The 18,260-nt window shown below is 21.3% G+C and overlaps 1 protein-coding gene across 4 annotated transcripts in view; it reads left to right on the forward strand.

Moving 5' to 3' along the window:
- Nucleotides 1–18,260, forward strand: part of LOC117181449 (calcium-transporting ATPase sarcoplasmic/endoplasmic reticulum type) — a 145,458-nt gene that overhangs the window by 100,927 nt on the left and 26,271 nt on the right. For all 4 annotated transcript variants that reach the window (XM_033374106.1, XM_033374109.1, XM_033374107.1 and 1 more), the window contains exons 8-11: nucleotides 849–1,069; nucleotides 4,185–4,320; nucleotides 12,726–12,878; nucleotides 12,996–13,129. In XM_033374106.1, coding sequence (XP_033229997.1) covers nucleotides 849–1,069; nucleotides 4,185–4,320; nucleotides 12,726–12,878; nucleotides 12,996–13,129 — 644 coding nt within the window. The remainder of the gene's footprint in view (nucleotides 1–848; nucleotides 1,070–4,184; nucleotides 4,321–12,725; nucleotides 12,879–12,995; nucleotides 13,130–18,260) is intronic.

Consider the following 18,260-nt stretch of genomic DNA (forward strand, 5'->3'; position numbering starts at 1 on the left):
AATATTGCTTCGATCTAAAATATTCCATTTTTAACCCATTCAATTTGAAAATTTTAATTAAGGAAAAAGATTAATTATTGTATATTTAGCAATATTGGAATTTTTATTTAAGGCTAGTAAATTGAAAGCAAATATTTAAAAGTAAATAATCTTTAACTGCGAATTGTTTGACATAGAAAACCTGGAATCGTTAAAATTTTAAAGAGCCTTTAAACTTTGAAAGTTACAATTTTAATTGTTGCATTTAAAAAATGCTTAATTTGTAAGTGAAATTTGTAAATTATTATGCATAATTTACAAATAAATATTTGTAGAAAAAATTTGAGTAATTTTAAGAGATATTTAGGATTTTTAAAAAGATAAAAAATTATCATGCAAATTTTAGAAAGTTTTTTTTTTAAATCTTCTGAAAATCTTTTTTTTTTTTTAATTCTTTTGAAGCCTTTCACAATTCTTGAAAGAATCTAATTTTTTTTTATAAAATCTGCGAAAATCTACATTTTTTTCAATATTTGATGTTTCTAGCTTAAAATTCCTTGAAATTATATAATTTTGAAAATTTTAAAGTTCATTGATTTATTTTTTAATTTAGAGCATTGGAAATGATTTATTATGTTTTTCGTATTATATAATTTTTTTTATTACACGATTCTTATTAATTATTAATTATGAAAAAGAAAATCATTATATCTGGAAAAAACTTGGAATTGTCAGGGAAATTTCTGGAAAATGGTCAGAAAAATTCTCGCCTTGATTTAATTTAAATTATTTTCTAAATTTTAATAATTATTTAATCTTTTTTAAAAAAATTTTAAAAAATTTAAAAAAATTTAATCTTGTATTTTTAGACTGGCGATGGTGTGAATGACGCACCTGCATTGAAAAAAGCTGAAATTGGTATCGCTATGGGTTCTGGAACGGCTGTCGCAAAGTCTGCCTCTGAGATGGTTTTGGCCGACGACAACTTTTCCTCAATTGTCGCTGCGGTTGAGGAGGGTCGTGCCATTTACAACAACATGAAACAATTTATCCGTTATCTTATCTCTTCCAACATTGGCGAAGTCGTCAGGTAATATGCAATAATTGTTTAAAATCGCGAAATTACAGTGAATTTATTTATTTATATTTTTATTTTGTTTAGAAAAGTGATTTATTTATTACAAATTTACGAAAATTCTTCTCTGCTTGAAAATGCAACTACTTTGTTGAAAATACAATTATTTAAAACTAAAAATTCAACTATTTCAGTAGAAAATTTAACTATTTTTTTAAGAAAAAAAAATTTGTTCGATAAGAATTCGATTTTTAACTATTTTTTATTGGAAATTTACCTTTTTTCGATGAAAATAATTGTTTAGCTGAAAATTGATATTTTTTTATTTAGATATTAAACTATTTGTTGGAACATTTTAAAAATTAAAAAAATTAATTTTTATTTGAGGAAATTCGACAATTTTAATAAAAATTGGTCTTTCTAATTTGACATTCAAGAATTTCGTTGAAAATCTTCTGTTTAAAAATTCAAGTATTCCAGTTAAATATTTGTCTTTTTTTTTAAAATTCATCTCTTAGGCTGAAAATAAAATTACTTGGTTGAAAGTTGAATTCTTTTTTGAGAATTAATTTTTTTGGTTGTAAAGGATTTTTTTGTTGTTGTCGAAAGTTGAACTATTTTGTCGAAAATTAGTTTATTTTTTGGTTGAAAATTATTTTGCTGTTTAAATTGAAAATTTAATTTTGTTCTGCAAATAATAAGTGTTCAATTGTTATTTTTAAATCGAAATTTGAAGACTTTTTTTTTATTTGCAAGATTTTCTAGAAGATGTAGGAAAAATTCAATTAATTAAAATATATATTTAAGAGTTTGGAAAAAACCTAAAAATAATTTTAAATTTTTCAAAATTTAAAATCACTTCAAGATTTCCCAAGATTTTTAAATCAAAATTGAAGCTTTTCAAGGGCGTTTAAACTATTTAAAATGAAAATAATTTAACTTCTAATTTAAAAAGTATTCAGTTAAAAAAAAAATTATATTTTTCAATATTTAATATTTCTATTCTGAAATTCCTTAAAATAACATAATTTTGAAAATTTCAAAGTTTTTGTGTTAAAAAACTTTTAAATTCCAATTTAAAAAGTTTTAAATTCAAGTGTGCGATTTTGAATACTTTAATTTATTGTTTAATATTTATTACTTTAAAAGGGGAAATGTTAATTTTCCCTTTTAATTTAATTTATATTTTGATTTTATTTAGAAAAGTGATTTATTTACTAAAAATTAATTTACTGCAAATTTACTAAAATACTTTTTTGGTTGAAAATGTAACAAATTTGTTGAAAATACAATTTTTGAACTAAAAATTCAAGTATTACAGTAGAAAATTTAACTGTTTTTTTGAAAATCAATGTTTTTTCTATTTTTGTTGAAAATTGATATTTTTTATTTAGAAATTAAACTATTTTCTTGAAAATTTATGTATTATGTGAAAAATGTCGTCTTTTTTGTAGAAAATTCAGCAGTTTCGATTAAAAATTAAATTATTCCAATTAAATATTGATAAATTTTTTTAAAAATTCAGCTCGTTTATTAAAAATTTAAATTATTTTATTTAAAAATTCATCATTGGAGTTTGAAAATTTATCTTTCTAATTTAAAATTCAAATATTCCAGTCAAAGATTTACCATTTTAGTTGATAATCATAACTTTATTAGAAAGTTTTCGGGGCATTTTTATAGATTTCAATTAATTGAAGGCAGATTACAAATGTTTTGAGTGCTTTAAAAAGTTCTTAATAGACTTCAATAAATTGAAAATATTGCAAAGGATTTGAAAGATTTTAGAGTATTTTAAAAAAATTTTATGAAATTTTCAAAAGAATCTTTCGAATTTTCAGAGGAATTTCAATATTTTAGAATATTTACAAAAATTCCAAGTATTTTTCAAGATCTTTAAATTTTTTTTAAAAAGATTTTAAAGGATTTTAAACATTTCTGGGTATTTTTTTAAATTATTGATTTTTTTTCTAATCTTAAAAATTTCCAAAGGATTTGAAATATTTTTGTGGGTATTTTGAAAATTTTCAAGGAATTTTTAATAGATTTCAAAAAATTAAATACATTTAAAAATATTTAAAATATTTTAAGATATTTTTAAAAATTCCATGTCATTTTCAAAAGCTTTAAAATGTCTCAAGTAATTAAAAAATATTTCAATGAGTTTGTGATATTTTAAAGATTTTTGAGTATTTTTTAAAAATTCTATGGAATTTTAAAAAACCTTACGATTTTTCAGAGGAATTGAAATATTTTAGAATATTTTTAAAGTTTTCAAGTAATTTTTAATCCATTTCGATAAAATGAATATATTCCAATGGATTTTAAATATTTTAGACTAATTTAGAAAATTCTAAGTATTTTTCAAGATCTTTAAAATGTTTTAAAAAAATTTCAAATGATTTTAAATATTTGCGGGTATTTTTTAGAATTCCATGGATTTTTTTAAAAATTAAAAAATTTTCAAAGAATTTGAAATATTTTCGTGGGTATTTTGAAATTTTTTCAAGTAATTTTTTATATATTTCAATAAATTGAATACATTTAAAAGCATTTTAAATATCATAAGAAATTTTTTTTAATTCTATGTAATTTTCAAAATTTTGAAATTTTTCAAGGAATTTAAAAATATTTCAAAGAATTTGCAATAATTTTGGGTATTTTAAAAGTTTTGAAGGATTTTTAAATACATTTAAATAAAATTAAGATATTCTAATGGACTTTTAAGATTTTAGAGTATTTTTTTTAAATTCTATGGAATTTTTAAAGAACCTTACGAATTTTCAGAGGAATTGCAATATTTTAGGCTAATTAAAAAAAATTCAAGTATTTTTCAAGATTTTAAAAATGTTTTAAAAATATTTCAAAAGATTTTAAATTTAATATTTATATAATTTAATATTTAAATATTTAATTACTTTTTTTCGGTTTTTATTTAACTAATCTTGAATTCGTTTAAAATAACTTTAAATTGTTAGGCATTTTGTTATTTTCTTTTGATTTCTCTTGAATTCTTCTAAACTTATTTGAAACATACTAAATACAATTATTTTCATGTAAATTTCCATTAAATTTTTAATGAAAATTTTCGATTTTTTAATCGAAAACTATTTTTAATGCATCTTTACAGTATTTTCTTGACTGCTGCTCTTGGTCTTCCCGAAGCTTTGATCCCCGTTCAACTCTTGTGGGTCAATCTCGTCACTGACGGTCTTCCAGCTACGGCTCTCGGATTCAATCCTCCTGATCTCGACATTATGAGCAAGGTAAGTTTTCCTATAAAAAAATAATATTATAATACTTTATTTAAATTTATTTAAATTTAAATTAACATTTTTTTAAAAATAAAAACTCAATATTTTTATTTAAGTCACACTTTTATAAATTTTTTGGGACGACTGAAAAATCCCGAAAAATAAAATTCCCGAATTAGAAAATTCTCGATTGATCAAATTTGCGTATAATAAAATTGCCGAAAAATAAAAATATCGATTTGGAAAATTCCCAAATAATAAAATTCGCGACTGAAAATTGCCGATTTATAAAATATCCGAAGTGAAAAATTCCCGAATTTTATTAATTAGAATTTTTTAAAAATATATTTTATTGATTACAAATACAAATTATTTCTAACATTTAAAATTTCGAAGCTTATTTCTTGAATTTAAAATAGCAATAATTTTAAATAAAATATTTCTAGGTGAAGCATGTTTTTTTAATGTTCACAGTATTTGAAAAAATCCAAAAACGTTCGCAAAAATAAAATTATATATATATCGATTTTTTATTTGAAAATATTTGTAAAGTACAGAGAAAATTTGGGGATAATTTTTTATCTTCCAAGCGCATATTTTTACAAATTTGTTAGGTATATAAGTAGGATTATAAACTGTCGTAAATTTTATTATTTGGGAATATTCCAATTCGGGAATTTTATAATTCTAAAATTTTATTATTCGAGAATTTTATTATTCGGGAATTTTCCAATTCGGTATTTTTATTTTTCGGTAATTTTATTATTCGTGTATTTTATTATTTGGGAATTTTCCAAATCGGTATTTTTATTGTTCGACAATTTTATTATTCGGAAATTTTCTAATTCGGGAATTTTATTTTTCGGGATTTTTCGGCCGTCCCAATTTTTTTATAGATAAATTTGATAGATAAAGAAAATCTTGTTTCCATTATTAGATTATGAATCTAAAAATTTAATTAACTTATTTTTAATAATTTTATGTTAATAAAAACTATTAGCCTTCAAAGTTTAAATTATTTTATAAATTATAAGTTATTACAAGGATTTGCAATATTTTAGGATATTATTACAAATTCCAAGGATATTTCAAGATTTTAAAATATTTTTGCATAGGATTTGCAAGATTTTTGAGTATTTTAAAAGTTCCCCAGGAATGTTTAATAAATTTGAATAAAATAAAGATGTTCTGAAGGATTTAATATATTATTTAGGCGTATTTTTTAAAAAAATTCCATCGATTTTTTGACAGACATAAAAAGTTGCGAATAGTTTAAAAAGATTTTAAAGGATTTGAAAAATATTTTAGGGTATTTTCATAGATTTCAAGGAAATTGTTATTGATTTCAATAATTTGAATGGATTCGTAAGAATTTTGCAGATTTTAAGGTATTTTGTAAAATTGAAATTTTCCAGAGGATTTAAAAAAATTCTCAGGTTATTTATTTATTTTTTAAAAATATTTTTATTTGGTACTTATTATTTAAAAACTTTTCGAGGCATTTTTAATAGTGTTCAATTAATTGAAGACAGGTTTTAGAGTATTTTTTAAAATTCTATGTATTTTAAAAGAACCTTACGAATTTTCAGAGGAATTGCAATATTTTAGAATATTTTAAAATATTCCAAAAGATTTTTAAATATTTAAGGTTACTTTGAAAAATTTCAAGTATTTTTCAGGATCTTTAAAATGTTTTAAAAGGATTTGAAATATTTACGGATATTTTAAAAGATTAAAAAGAATTTATAATAGATTTCAGTAATTACAAGAAATTTTAAAGGATTTAAAACATTTTTGGGTATTTTTAAAAATTCCATCGATTAAAAAATTTTTTTGTTTAATTTTCAAAGAATTTGAAATATTTTTGTGGGTATTTTGAAAAATTTCCAAGTAATTTTTAATATATTTCAATAAATTAAATACATTTAAAAGTATTTTACATATTTTAAGACATTTTTAAAAATTCCATGTAATTTTCAAAAGCTTTAAAATGTTTCAAGGAATTAAAAAATATTTCAAAGAATTTGCAATATTTTGGGAGATTTAAAAAGTTTTGAAGGTTTTTTAAATAGATTTTAATGAAATTAAGATATTCCAACGAAATTTTAATATTTTACGAATTTTCAGAGGATTTGCATTATTTTAGAATATTTAAAAATATTTCAAAGGATTTTTAAATATTTAAGGCTATTTTTAAAAATTCCAAGCATTTTTCAGGATCTTTAGAAATTTTTAAAAAGATTTCAAAGGATTATAAATATTTTCGGGTAATTTAAAAGATTAGAAAGCATTTTTAATTAGATTTCAGTCAGTAGAAATAATTTCAAAGGATTTTAAACATTTTTGGGTATTTTTTAAAATTCCATCGATTAAAAAAATTTTTTTTGTTTAATTTTCAAAGAATTTGAAATATTTTGGTGGGTATTTTGAAATTTTTTCAAGTAATTTTTAATATATTTCAATAAATTGAATACATTTAAAAGTATTTTATATATTTTAAGATATTTAAAAAAATTCCATGTAATTTTCAAAAGCTTTAAAATGTTTCAAGGAATTTAAAAATATTTCAAAGAATTTGCAATATTTTGGGAGATTTAAAAAGTTTTGAAGGTTTTTTAAATAGATTTTAATAAAATTAAGATATTCCAACGAAATTTTAATATTTTACGAATTTTCAGAGGATTTGCATTATTTTAGAATATTTAAAAATATTTCAAAGGATTTTTAAATATTTAAGGCTATTTTTAAAAATTCCAAGCATTTTTCAGGATCTTTAGAAATTTTTAAAAATATTTCAAAGGATTATAAATATTTTCGGGTAATTTAAAAGATTAGAAAGCATTTTTAATTAGATTTCAGTCAGTAGAAATAATTTCAAAGGATTTTAAATATTTTTGGGTAGTTTTTAAAATTCCATCGATTAAAAATTTTTTTTTTGTTTAATTTTTAAAGAATTTGAAATATTTTTGTGGGTATTTTGAAAAATTTCCAAGTAATTTTTAATATATTCCAATAAATTAAATACATTTAAAAGTATTTTATATATTTTAAGATATTAAAAAAAATTCCATGTAATTTTCAAAAGCTTTAAAATGTTTCAAGGAATTAAAAAATATTTCAAAGAATTTGCAATATTTTGGGAGATTTAAAAAGCTTTGAAGGTTTTTAAAATAGATTTTAATGAAATTAAGATATTTCAACGAAATTTTAATATTTTACGAATTTTCAGAGGATTTGCATTATTTTAGAATATTTAAAAATATTTCAAAGGATTTTTAAATATTTAAGGCTATTTTTAAAAATTCCAAGCATTTTTCAGGATCTTTAGAAATTTTTAAAAATATTTCAAAGGATTATAAATATTTTCGGGTAATTTAAAAGATTAGAAAGCATTTTTAATTAGATTTCAGTAAGTAGAAATAATTTCAAAGGATTTTAAACATTTTTGGGTCTTTTTAAAAATTCCATCGATTAAAAAAATTTTTTTCTTAATTTTCAAAGAATTTGAAATATTTTTGTGGGTATTTTGAAAAATTTCCAAGTAATTTTTAATATATTTCAATAAATTAAATACATTTAAAAGTATTTTATATATTTTAAGATATTTAAAAAAATTCCATGTAATTTTCAAAAGCTTTAAAATGTTTCAAGGAATTAAAAAATATTTCAAAGTATTTGCAATATTTTGGGAGATTTAAACAGTTTTTAAAATAGATTTTAATGAAATTAAGATATTTCAACGAAAATTTAATATTTTACGAATTTTCAGAGGATTTACATTATTTTAGAATATTTAAAAATATTTCAAAGGATTTTTAAATATTTAAGGCTATTTTTAAAAATTCCAAGCATTTTTCAGAATCTTTAGAAATTTTTAAAAAGATTTCAAAGGATTATAAATATTTTCGGGTAATTTAAAAGATTAGAAAGCATTTTTAATTAGATTTCAGTAAGTAGAAATAATTTGAAAGGATTTTAAACATTCCTGAGGATTTTTTTTGCAAATTTTAAGGTATTTTTAAAAATTGTATGACATTTTTAAGAGCCTAAAGAATTTTTTAAAGGAATTTAAAAATTTCTGTAGATATTTAATAAGTTTTCGACGCATTTTTAATAGGATTTGAAAGATTTTTTGGGTATTTTTTAAAAATTGCATGTAATTTTCAAAAGCTTTAAAATGCTTCTAGAATTTAAAAATATTTTAAAGAATTTGCAATATTTTGGAACATTTAAAAAATTTCAAGTAATTTTTAATAGATTTCAATAAAATGAATGTATTCAACAGGATTTTAAATATTTTAGAGTACTTTTAAAAATTCCAGGCATTAAAAAAAAAAGATTACAAGGAATTTTTAATAGATTTCAGTAATTAGAAGGAATTTTAAAGGATTTAAAACAATTTTTGGCATTTTTTAAAATTCCTTCGATTTTTTAACAGACATAAAAAGTTTCAAATTATTTGAAATATTTTACGGCATTTTAAAAGATTCCAAGGAAATTGTTATAGATCTCAATAATTTGAATAGATTCCTAAGGATTTTACAGATTTTAAGGTATTTTTAAAAATTGTATGACATTTCCAAGAGCCTAATGAGTTTTTGAAAGGATTTAAAAAATTTCTGTAGGCATTTAAAAAGTTTTCGACTCATTTTCAAAAAATTCTATGGAATTTTTAAAGAACCTTACGAATTTTCAGAGAAATTGCAATATTTTAGAATATTAAAAAATATTCCAAAGGATTTTTAAATATTTTAGGCTATTTTTAAAAATTCCAAGCATTTTTTAACATCTTTAGAAATTTGTAAAAAGATTTCAAAGGATTATAAATATTTGCGGGTAACTTAAAAGATTAGAAAGAATTTTTAAATAGATTTCAGTAATTAGAAGGAATTTAAAAATATTTTAAACATTTTTGGGTATTTTTTTAAAATTCCATCGATGTTTTAACAGACATCAAAAGTTTCAAATGATTTAAAAAGATTTAAAAGGATTTGAAAAATATTTTACGTTATTTAAAAAATATTCTAAGGAAATTGTTATGGATTTAAATAATTTGAATGGATTCCTGAAGATTTTTGGCAGATTTTAAGGTATTTTTAAAAGTTGATTAAATTAAAAAATTTTTTGGGTATTTTAAAAAAATTCCATGTAATTTTCAGAAGCTAAATTCAGTCAGGAAATTTTTTTTTAAGTCAGGGAATTATTTTTAAGTCAAGGAATTTTTTTCAGTCAGGTAATTGGCTTTCAAATGAAGGGATGTTTTTTTTTAAGACAGGGAATTTTTTTTTAAGCCAGAGAAGTTTTTTATGTCAGGGAATTTGTTGTAAGTCAGGAATTTTTTTCTAAGAAAGGAAATTTTTTACTCTCATACTTTTAATTATATGATTTTGAAGTTATTTTAAAATTAAAAATATTTTTTAAAGTTCCAATAGGGCGTTTATATTTGTTTAACTAATAAGACTTCTTAAAGTACAATTCAAATTTAAAAAAAAAATCATTAATTGATTTCTATTTACAATTGGTAAACTAAAAATGTTTATCATAAAAAATCTTCGATTTTAAACGCTTCTAATTTTTAAATTTAAAATTTTTTTAAAACTACATTTTAAAATTCTTATATTAAAATGTACGCTTAAAAATTAAAAATCTAAAATGGAAAATTTTCAAACTGAAAGGTTTTTGAATTACGCATTATAAACTGAATAATATCATAATTGGAAAATATAAAAATTAAACTAATTATTTTAAAAACGGGTAAAATCAAAGTTGCAAGGATTTTTTTTCTAAAAATTTTTTAAATTCTCAGTCAAAAAATAAATTAAGGGTGACCAAAGAAATTTAGTTTTCAAAATGTCAAGGATTTGTAATATTTTAGGGTTCTTTAAAACATTTAAAAAACCAATTTTGATAGATTTCAATATTTTCAATAAATTTTACCAAATTTAAACAATTTTATGGTATTTTTGTTTAGTTTTATAAAATTTTCAAGGGCCTTTTCAATTGCAAAGGATTTGAAATACTTTTGTGGGTATTTTAAAAGTTTTCAGGAATTTTAAATATATTTCAATCAATGAAGACATACAGACTTAAAATATTTCAATAGCTTTAAAAATTTTCAAATATTTGCAATTTTTTTTTGATATTTTAAAAGTTTCCAAGTAAATTTTAATAGACTTCGATAAATTGAATATATTCGAAAGGATTTTAAATATTTTAGGGTATATTCAAAATTCTAAGTAATTTTCAAGATGTTTAAAAAATTTCGAAGGAATTCAAAATATTCAAAAGGTTTTTTCAAAATTTCCGGATGTTTAAAAAGATTCCAAAGAATCTCTAATGGATTTCAGATTTTTCAAAGGATTTTAAATATTTCAGGGTATTTTTTTTTAATTCCAAGAGCTTTAAAATTTATTATGGGATTTTAGAAAATTTCAAGGGATTTTTAAAGATTTTTTTTTTTTTTTTAATTCCATCGATTTTTTAACAGACATCAAAAGTTTCAAATGATTTAAAAAGATTTTAAAGGATTTGACAAATATTTTAGGATATTTTAAAAATATTCTAAGGAAATTGTTATAGATTTAAATAATTTGAATGGATTCCTGAGGATTTTTGGCAGATTTTAAGGTATTTTTAAAAATTGATTAAATTAAAAAAATTTTGGGTATTTTTTAAAAATTCCATGTAATTTTCAGAAGCTAAATTTTCCAAGGAATTTAAAAATATTTCAAAGAATTTGCAATATTTTGTGGATATTTTAAAAGTTTTTAAGGATTTTAAAAATACATTTGAATAAAATTAAGATGTTCCAACGGACTTTCAAGATTTCAGATTATTTTTTAAAAATTCTATTGGAATTTTTAAAGAGCGTTACGAATTTTTACAGGAATTGCAATATTTTAGAATATTTAAAAATATTCCAAAGGATTTAAAATATTTTACGCTAATTTAAAAAATTCGTAGTATTTTTCAAGATCTTTAAAAATTTGTAAAAAGATTTTATAGGATTTTAAATATTTGCGGATATTTTAAAATATTACAAGGAATTTTTAATAGATTTCAGTAATTAGAAGGAATTATAAAGGATTTAAAACATTTTTGGGTATTTTTTAAAATTCCATTGATTTTTTAAAAATCTTAAACATTTTCATAAGGATTTAAAATGTTTTTTTTTGGGTATTTTGAAAATTTTGAAGGAATTTTTAATAGATTTCAATAAATTGAATACATTTAAATGTATTTTAAATATTTTGAAATATTTTGAAAATTCTATGTAATTTTCAAAAGTTTTAAAATGCTTCAAGGAATTAATAAAATATTTCAAAGAATTTGCAATATTTTGGGGCATTTTAAAAGTTTTGAAGGATTTTTTAATAGAATATTTTAGAATATTTTTAAAGTTTTCAAGTAATTTTTAATCTATTTCAATATAATGAATATATTGCAAAGGATTTTAAATATTTGCGGGTATTTTAAAAGATTGCAAGGAAATTTTTTATAGAATTTAATAATTTGAATGGATTCCGAAGGATTTTTGCAGAATTTAAGGTATTTTTTAAAATTTTATAAAATTTTTAGGAGCCTTATGAATTTTTGAAAGGATTTACAAAATTTCTGTGGATATTTAAAAAGTTTTCGAGGCATTTTTAATAGATTTCAATTAATTGAAGACAGATTAAAACTGTTTTGAGTGCTTTAAAAAGTTCTTAATAGACTTCAATAAATTGAAAATATTTCAAAGGATTTTTTAATATTTTAGGCTAATTAAAAAAATTCCAAGTATTTTTCAAGATCTTTAAAAATATTTAAAAATATTTTAAAGGATTTTAAACATTTCTGGGTGTTTTTTTTTTAAGTTATCGATTTTTTTTAATCTTAAAAATTTCCAAAGGATGTGAAATATTTTTGTGGGTATTTTGAAAATTTTCAAGGAATTTTTAATAGATTTCAATAAATTAAATACAGTTAAAAGTATTTAAAATATTTAAAGATATTTTTTAAAATTCCATGTAATTTTCAAAAGCTTTAAAATGTCTCAAAGAATTAAAAAATATTTCAAAGAATTTGCGATATTTTAAAGATTTTTGAGTATTTTTTAAAAATTCTCTGGAATTTTAAAGAACCTTACGAATTTTCAGAGGAAATGTAATATTTTAGAATATTTTAAAAGTTTTCAAGTAATTTTTAATAGATTTCAAGAAAATGAGTATATTTCAAAGGATTTTAAATATTTTAGTTTCACTTTGCGTTTCAGTTTTTATGACTGCGAACGGAACAATTTTTAGAGTTGGTGTTGGATTTTTAAAATATGATTGACCATGAAAACTGTTTTGTGAACCGGGACCACCCAGATAAAGTATAAAATGAAAAATGAAAAAAAAAAAAAAATATATACAAATTTGAATCTTTTCTTAAAGCCTCCCCGACGAGCTGACGAGTCTCTCATCTCTGGCTGGCTGTTCTTCCGTTACATGGCTATTGGATTTTACGTCGGTGCCGCTACCGTTGGAGGCGCTTCCTGGTGGTTCTTGTACAGTCCATACGGACCTCAAATGAACTACTATCAACTGGTATTTACAGAAATTACATAAATTATTCATTTTTATCGCCCCAAAATGCGTTTTTATAGTTGAAATCTGGGAATTTTGAGCCTGGATAAAAATTGGATTTTTTGTCCCACTCTACAGACACATCATTTAGCGTGCATAGGCGGCGGAGAAGAATTCAAGGGTCTTGATTGCAAAGTCTTCAGCGACCCTCATCCCATGACGATGGCTCTTTCCGTTCTCGTTACCATTGAAATGTTGAACGCGATGAACAGGTAATGTCTCTTTTTTTCATTATTTTTATTTTTAACAGGGTGTCTACATCGCCCGGAAAATCTGGATTTTTTAGGAAAGTTTTTTTTTTTTTTTTTTTAAGTCAGGGAATATTTTTTTAAGACAGGGAATTTTTTTTAAGTTAGGGAATTTTTTTTCTTAAGCGAGAGAATTTTTTATTTGAAGCCAAAGAATTTTTTTTTAAGTCAGGAAATTTTCTTTCCAGTCAGAGAATTTGCTTTCAATTCATGGCATTTTTTTAAGTCAGGGAATTTTTTTACTTAATGCCAGGAAATTTTGTATTTCAAGTCAGGAAAATTTTTTCAAGGCAGGGAATTTTTTAATTTGTGTCAGGAAATTATTGTTTTAAGTCAGGGAATTTTTTTTTTAAGTCAGTCAATTCGTTGTGTCAGAAATTTTTGTTTTAAGTCACGGAATTTTTTTCTTAAGCGAGGGAATTTTTTATTTGAAGCCAGAGAAATTGTCTTTAAGTCAGGAATTTTTTTTAAGTCGGTATTTTTTTAATTCAGCTAATTTTCTTTCAAGTCAGGGGATTTTTTTCAAGCCAGGAATCTTGTTTTTAATCCAGGGAATTTTTTTAAGTCAGGGAATTGGTTGCAAGTTAGGATTTTTTTTTAAAATTCAGGAAACTTTTTATTTTAACTCATGGAGTTTGTTGTAAGTCAGGAATTTTGTTTTTTTTAGTCAGTGAATTTTTTTAAGTCAGTCAATTTGTTGTAAGTCAGAAATTTTTGTTTTAAGTCAGGGAATTTTTTTTTAAGACACGGAATTTTGTTCTTAAGCGAGGGAATTTTTTATTTGAAGCCATAGAACTTTTTTTTCAGTCAGAAATTTTTTTTTAAGTCGGAATTTTTTTTAATTCAGGGAATTGGTTGCAAGTTAGGATTTTTTTTTTTAAATTCAGGAAACTTTTTATTTTAACTCATGGAGTTTGTTGTAAGTCAGGAATTTTGTTTTTTTCAGTCAGTGAATTTTTTTAAGTCAGTCAATTTGTTGTAAGTCAGAAATTTTTGTTTTAAGTCAGGGAATTTTTTTTTAAGACACGGAATTTTTTTCTTAAGCGAGGGAAATTTTTATTTGAAGCCATAGAACTTTTTTTTAAGCCAGAAATTTTTTTTTAAGTAGGATTTTTTTTTTAATTCAGGTAATTTTCTTTCAAGTCAGGGAATTTTTTTCAAGCCAGGAATCTTGTTTTTAATCCAGGGAATTTTTTTAAGTCAGGGAATTGGTTGCAAGTTAGGATTTTTTTTTTTTAAATTCAGGAAACTTTTTATTTTAACTCATGGAGTTTGTTGTAAGTCCGGAATTTTGTTTTTTTTAGTCAGTGAATTTTTTTAAGTCAGTCAATTTGTTGTAAGTCAGAAATTTTGTTTTTTAAATTCTGGAAATTTTTTTGCTTAAAAAAGGAAATTTTTAAAATTTAAGTCAGGGAATTTTTTATTTGAAGTCAGGTAATTTTTTTTAACTCAAGGAATTTTTTTTCCAGTCAGAGAATTTTTTTTAAGTCAGGGCATTTTTTTACTTTAGGTCAGGGAATTTTTAATTTTAAGTCAGGAAATTTGTTTACTTAATGTCAGGAAATTTTTTATTTCAAGTCAGGAAAATTTTTTTTAAGTCAGGGTATTTTTTATTTTGAGTCAGGAAATTTTTTTTAAGTCAGGGAATTTTTTGAAGTCTATCAATTTGTTGTGAGTCAGGAATTTTTTTTAAGAAAGGAAGTTTTTTTTTACTTTAAGTCCGGGAATTTGTTTCTGAAGTCAGGGAATTTTTTATTTGAAATCAGGTAATTTTTCTTTAACTCAAGGAATTTTCTTTCCAGTCAGGGAATTTGCTTTCAAGTTATGGCATTTTTTTTTAAGCCAGGGAATTTTTTTTAAGTCAGGGAATTTTTTTTAAGTCAAGGCATTTTTTTTACTTAAAGTCAGGGAATTTTTTATTTCAAGTCAGGAAAATTTTCTACTCAATTTCAGGAAATTTTTTATTTCAAGTCAGAAAAATTTTTTTCAAGTCAGGGAATTTTTTATTTTAAGTCATCGAATTTTTTTTTAAGCCAGGGATTTTTTTTTAAGTGAGGGAATTTGTTGTAAGTCAGGGAATTTTTTATTTGAAGTCAGGGAACTTTTTTTAAATCAGGGAATTTTCTTTCAATTCAGGGAATTTGCTTTCAAGTTACGGAATTTTTTTTGAAGCCAGGGAATTTTTTTTAAGAAAGGAAATATTTTTACTTAAAGTCAGGATATTTTTCATTTTAATTTAGGAAAATTTTTTTTTAAGTCGCGGGATTTTTTCGAGAACGTGCTTATTTATTTTTTACTTGCAATATAAAGTTGAATAACAGTGATTCTTAATTTTTAAAATTAAATTTATATTACTTATTAATTTTTTAATTAAAAACTCAATATTTTTTGCTAGAAATTAATCTTCTGGTACGAAAAATAATCTTTTTGTTGAAAATTTAATTTATATAGTTAAAAACTGATCATTTTAGTTAAAAAATCTTTCTTTTTTTAACTGAAAAGTAATTTTCCAATTTTTTAAATTGCAATATAAAGTTGAATAGCAGTGATTCTTCATTTTTAAAAGTAAATTTATAAATACTGAATTGAACTATTTTGTCGAAAATTCATCTTTTTTGTGTGAAATTAATTTTTTTTTAACTGAAAATTTAACTATTATATTTTTGATTGAAAAGTAAACAGTTTATTTTCAATTTTCTCTTTCTGACTTTCTCTTTTTCTCTTGGCTGAAAAGTATTTATTAGTTTTATTATTTATTTCTTTTGTGAAAAATTAATATATTTTTTTTTGTTGAAGATTAATAATTTTTATTGAAAATTCATCTCTTTGGTTGAAAAATAAGCTATTTTGTTCAATTCTTTGTTTCGCATTATTTTAGTTCAAAATTCACCTCTTTGTTCCCAACATTATTTTTTTAAGTAAAAATTTGACTTCGATTTTTGTTTTAAATTATATTCTTTATTTAAAAATAATATTTTTGTTGAAAATTAAAATATTATAATTAAAAACTCCTAATTTTAGTTGAAAACTTATCTGTTTGGCTAAATATGAATGTTTTTAACTAAAAATTTAACTATGCAGTCAATTTTTAGTTTGCAAATTATCTTTTTTTTTTCGTTGAAAATTTATGTAATTTGTTGAAAATTCGTCTGTTTTGGTAGAAATTAATCTTTTCGGTTAAAAATTCATGTATTTTATTGAAAAGTCATTCGATTGAAAATTCAACTATTCGAATTAATGACTCAACATTTAATTTGAAAATTCAACTAATCCAATTCAATATTCACCATTTTAGATAAAAATTCATCAGTTTTTTTAACTTGTATTTTTTAATTCGAAATTAAACTATTTAGTTGAAAATTTCTCTTTTTTAGCTGAAAATTCATGTATTTAGTAGAATTTTAGAAGTTCTTGGTTAAAAATTCATCTTTTCAGTTTGAAATTAATTAATAAAATGAAAAATTAATTTTTTTTAACATAAAAGTTAAATATTACATATTTGGTTGAAAAATGATACTTTTTACTTCAAAATTCAACTAATTAGTATCAAAATTGAACTTTTTTTTTTGAAAATTCATCAGTGTTTTAAAAATTGATATTTTTTAGTTCAAAATTAGTCTTTTTTAGTTGAAAATTCATGCATTTTGCTGAAAATTAATAGTTTTTTTTTTTGAAAATATAATTATTTGAGTTAAAGATTCATAATTTTAGTAGAAAATTCGTATTTTTGGTTCAAAATTTTACTATTCCGATTAAAGTTTCTTCATTTTATTGAAAAATTAATGTTTTTTGTTTAAATTTCAACTTCTCCAGTTAAAGATTTAATCATTTTAGTTAAAAAAAATTATCAGCTTGGTCACAAATTCATTCTTTTAAACTCAACAGTTAACTATTTGGTTGAAATTTTGTATTTTTCTTTGTGTTAAAAATTCACGTATTTTATTGACAAAATTTCTGGTTCTTAATTCAAATATTTCAGCTAAATATTTATGATTTTAGTTTTAGTTATAATTTCATCATTATAGTTTAAAATGCATAAATTTTATTGACAAATTATTATTTTTCTGGACAACAAATTTGAAAATGGTTGACAATTTATATATATTTTTTAGTTAAAAATTCATGTATTTTGTTGAAAATTCTTTTTTTTTTGTAGAAATAAATTTTCTTGGTTCATAATTCGTCGTTTTGGTTCAAAATTTGAATATTCCATTGAAATATTAATACTTTTAGTGAAAAGTTGAATTATTTCAGTTTAATATTTCTCATTTTTGTTGAAAATTCATCTTTTTGGTTGAAAAGTGAACTATTGCAGTTAAACATTAATTAATTTAGTTGAAAATTCATCAGTTTCTGTAAACTGATATTTTTTAGTTCAAAATTCAACTATTCTGTTGAAAAATTGTCTTTGTCGGTTTAAAATTCGTATTTTTTTAAATGGAAATTAATCTTTTTGATATTTTTTATTTCCAATTTCAACTATTTTGTTAAAAAAAAATTCTTCAGTTGATAATTTGTATTTTTTTGGTAGAAACTAATCTTTTTGGTTGAAAATTCATCTTTTGTTTGAAAATTGATCTGATTTAGTACAAAATTCAACTATTTGGTTACAAATTTGTATTTTCAGTTAAAAATTCACATATTGTTAAAAATAAAACTGCTTGGTTGAAAGTTAAACTCTTTTGTTTAATATTAATCACTTTGATTGAAAATTGTTGTTTCTTTTTGTGAAAAATAAATGTGAAAATGTAGCGATATTTGTTTTGGTTAAAAACTGATCTTTTTTAGTTGATAATCTAACAATTTGGTCGAGAAAATACAGTAGTTTACAGAAGATAAAAAATACAGAAGATACAAAAAATTTGAATTACTTTTCAAATGCATGAACTTTTGAGAAAAATTAAAAAAAAAAAATATTTATTGGATTTTAAGTATTGTTAGTATAATTAATTTCTTATCTGTTTTTGCTAATATATTGAAGAATATCTTGTAATATAATTTTTCAAAGCTTTTTACACAAAAAAAATATAAAATAGATGGAAAAAACTTTTGAGATGCCACCAAAAACGCTGGAATTTTCAGGGATTTTTTTTCA

Source organism: Belonocnema kinseyi, chromosome 10 (genome assembly GCF_010883055.1).
Source record: "Belonocnema kinseyi isolate 2016_QV_RU_SX_M_011 chromosome 10, B_treatae_v1, whole genome shotgun sequence".
NCBI classification, from domain to species: domain Eukaryota; kingdom Metazoa; phylum Arthropoda; class Insecta; order Hymenoptera; family Cynipidae; genus Belonocnema; species Belonocnema kinseyi.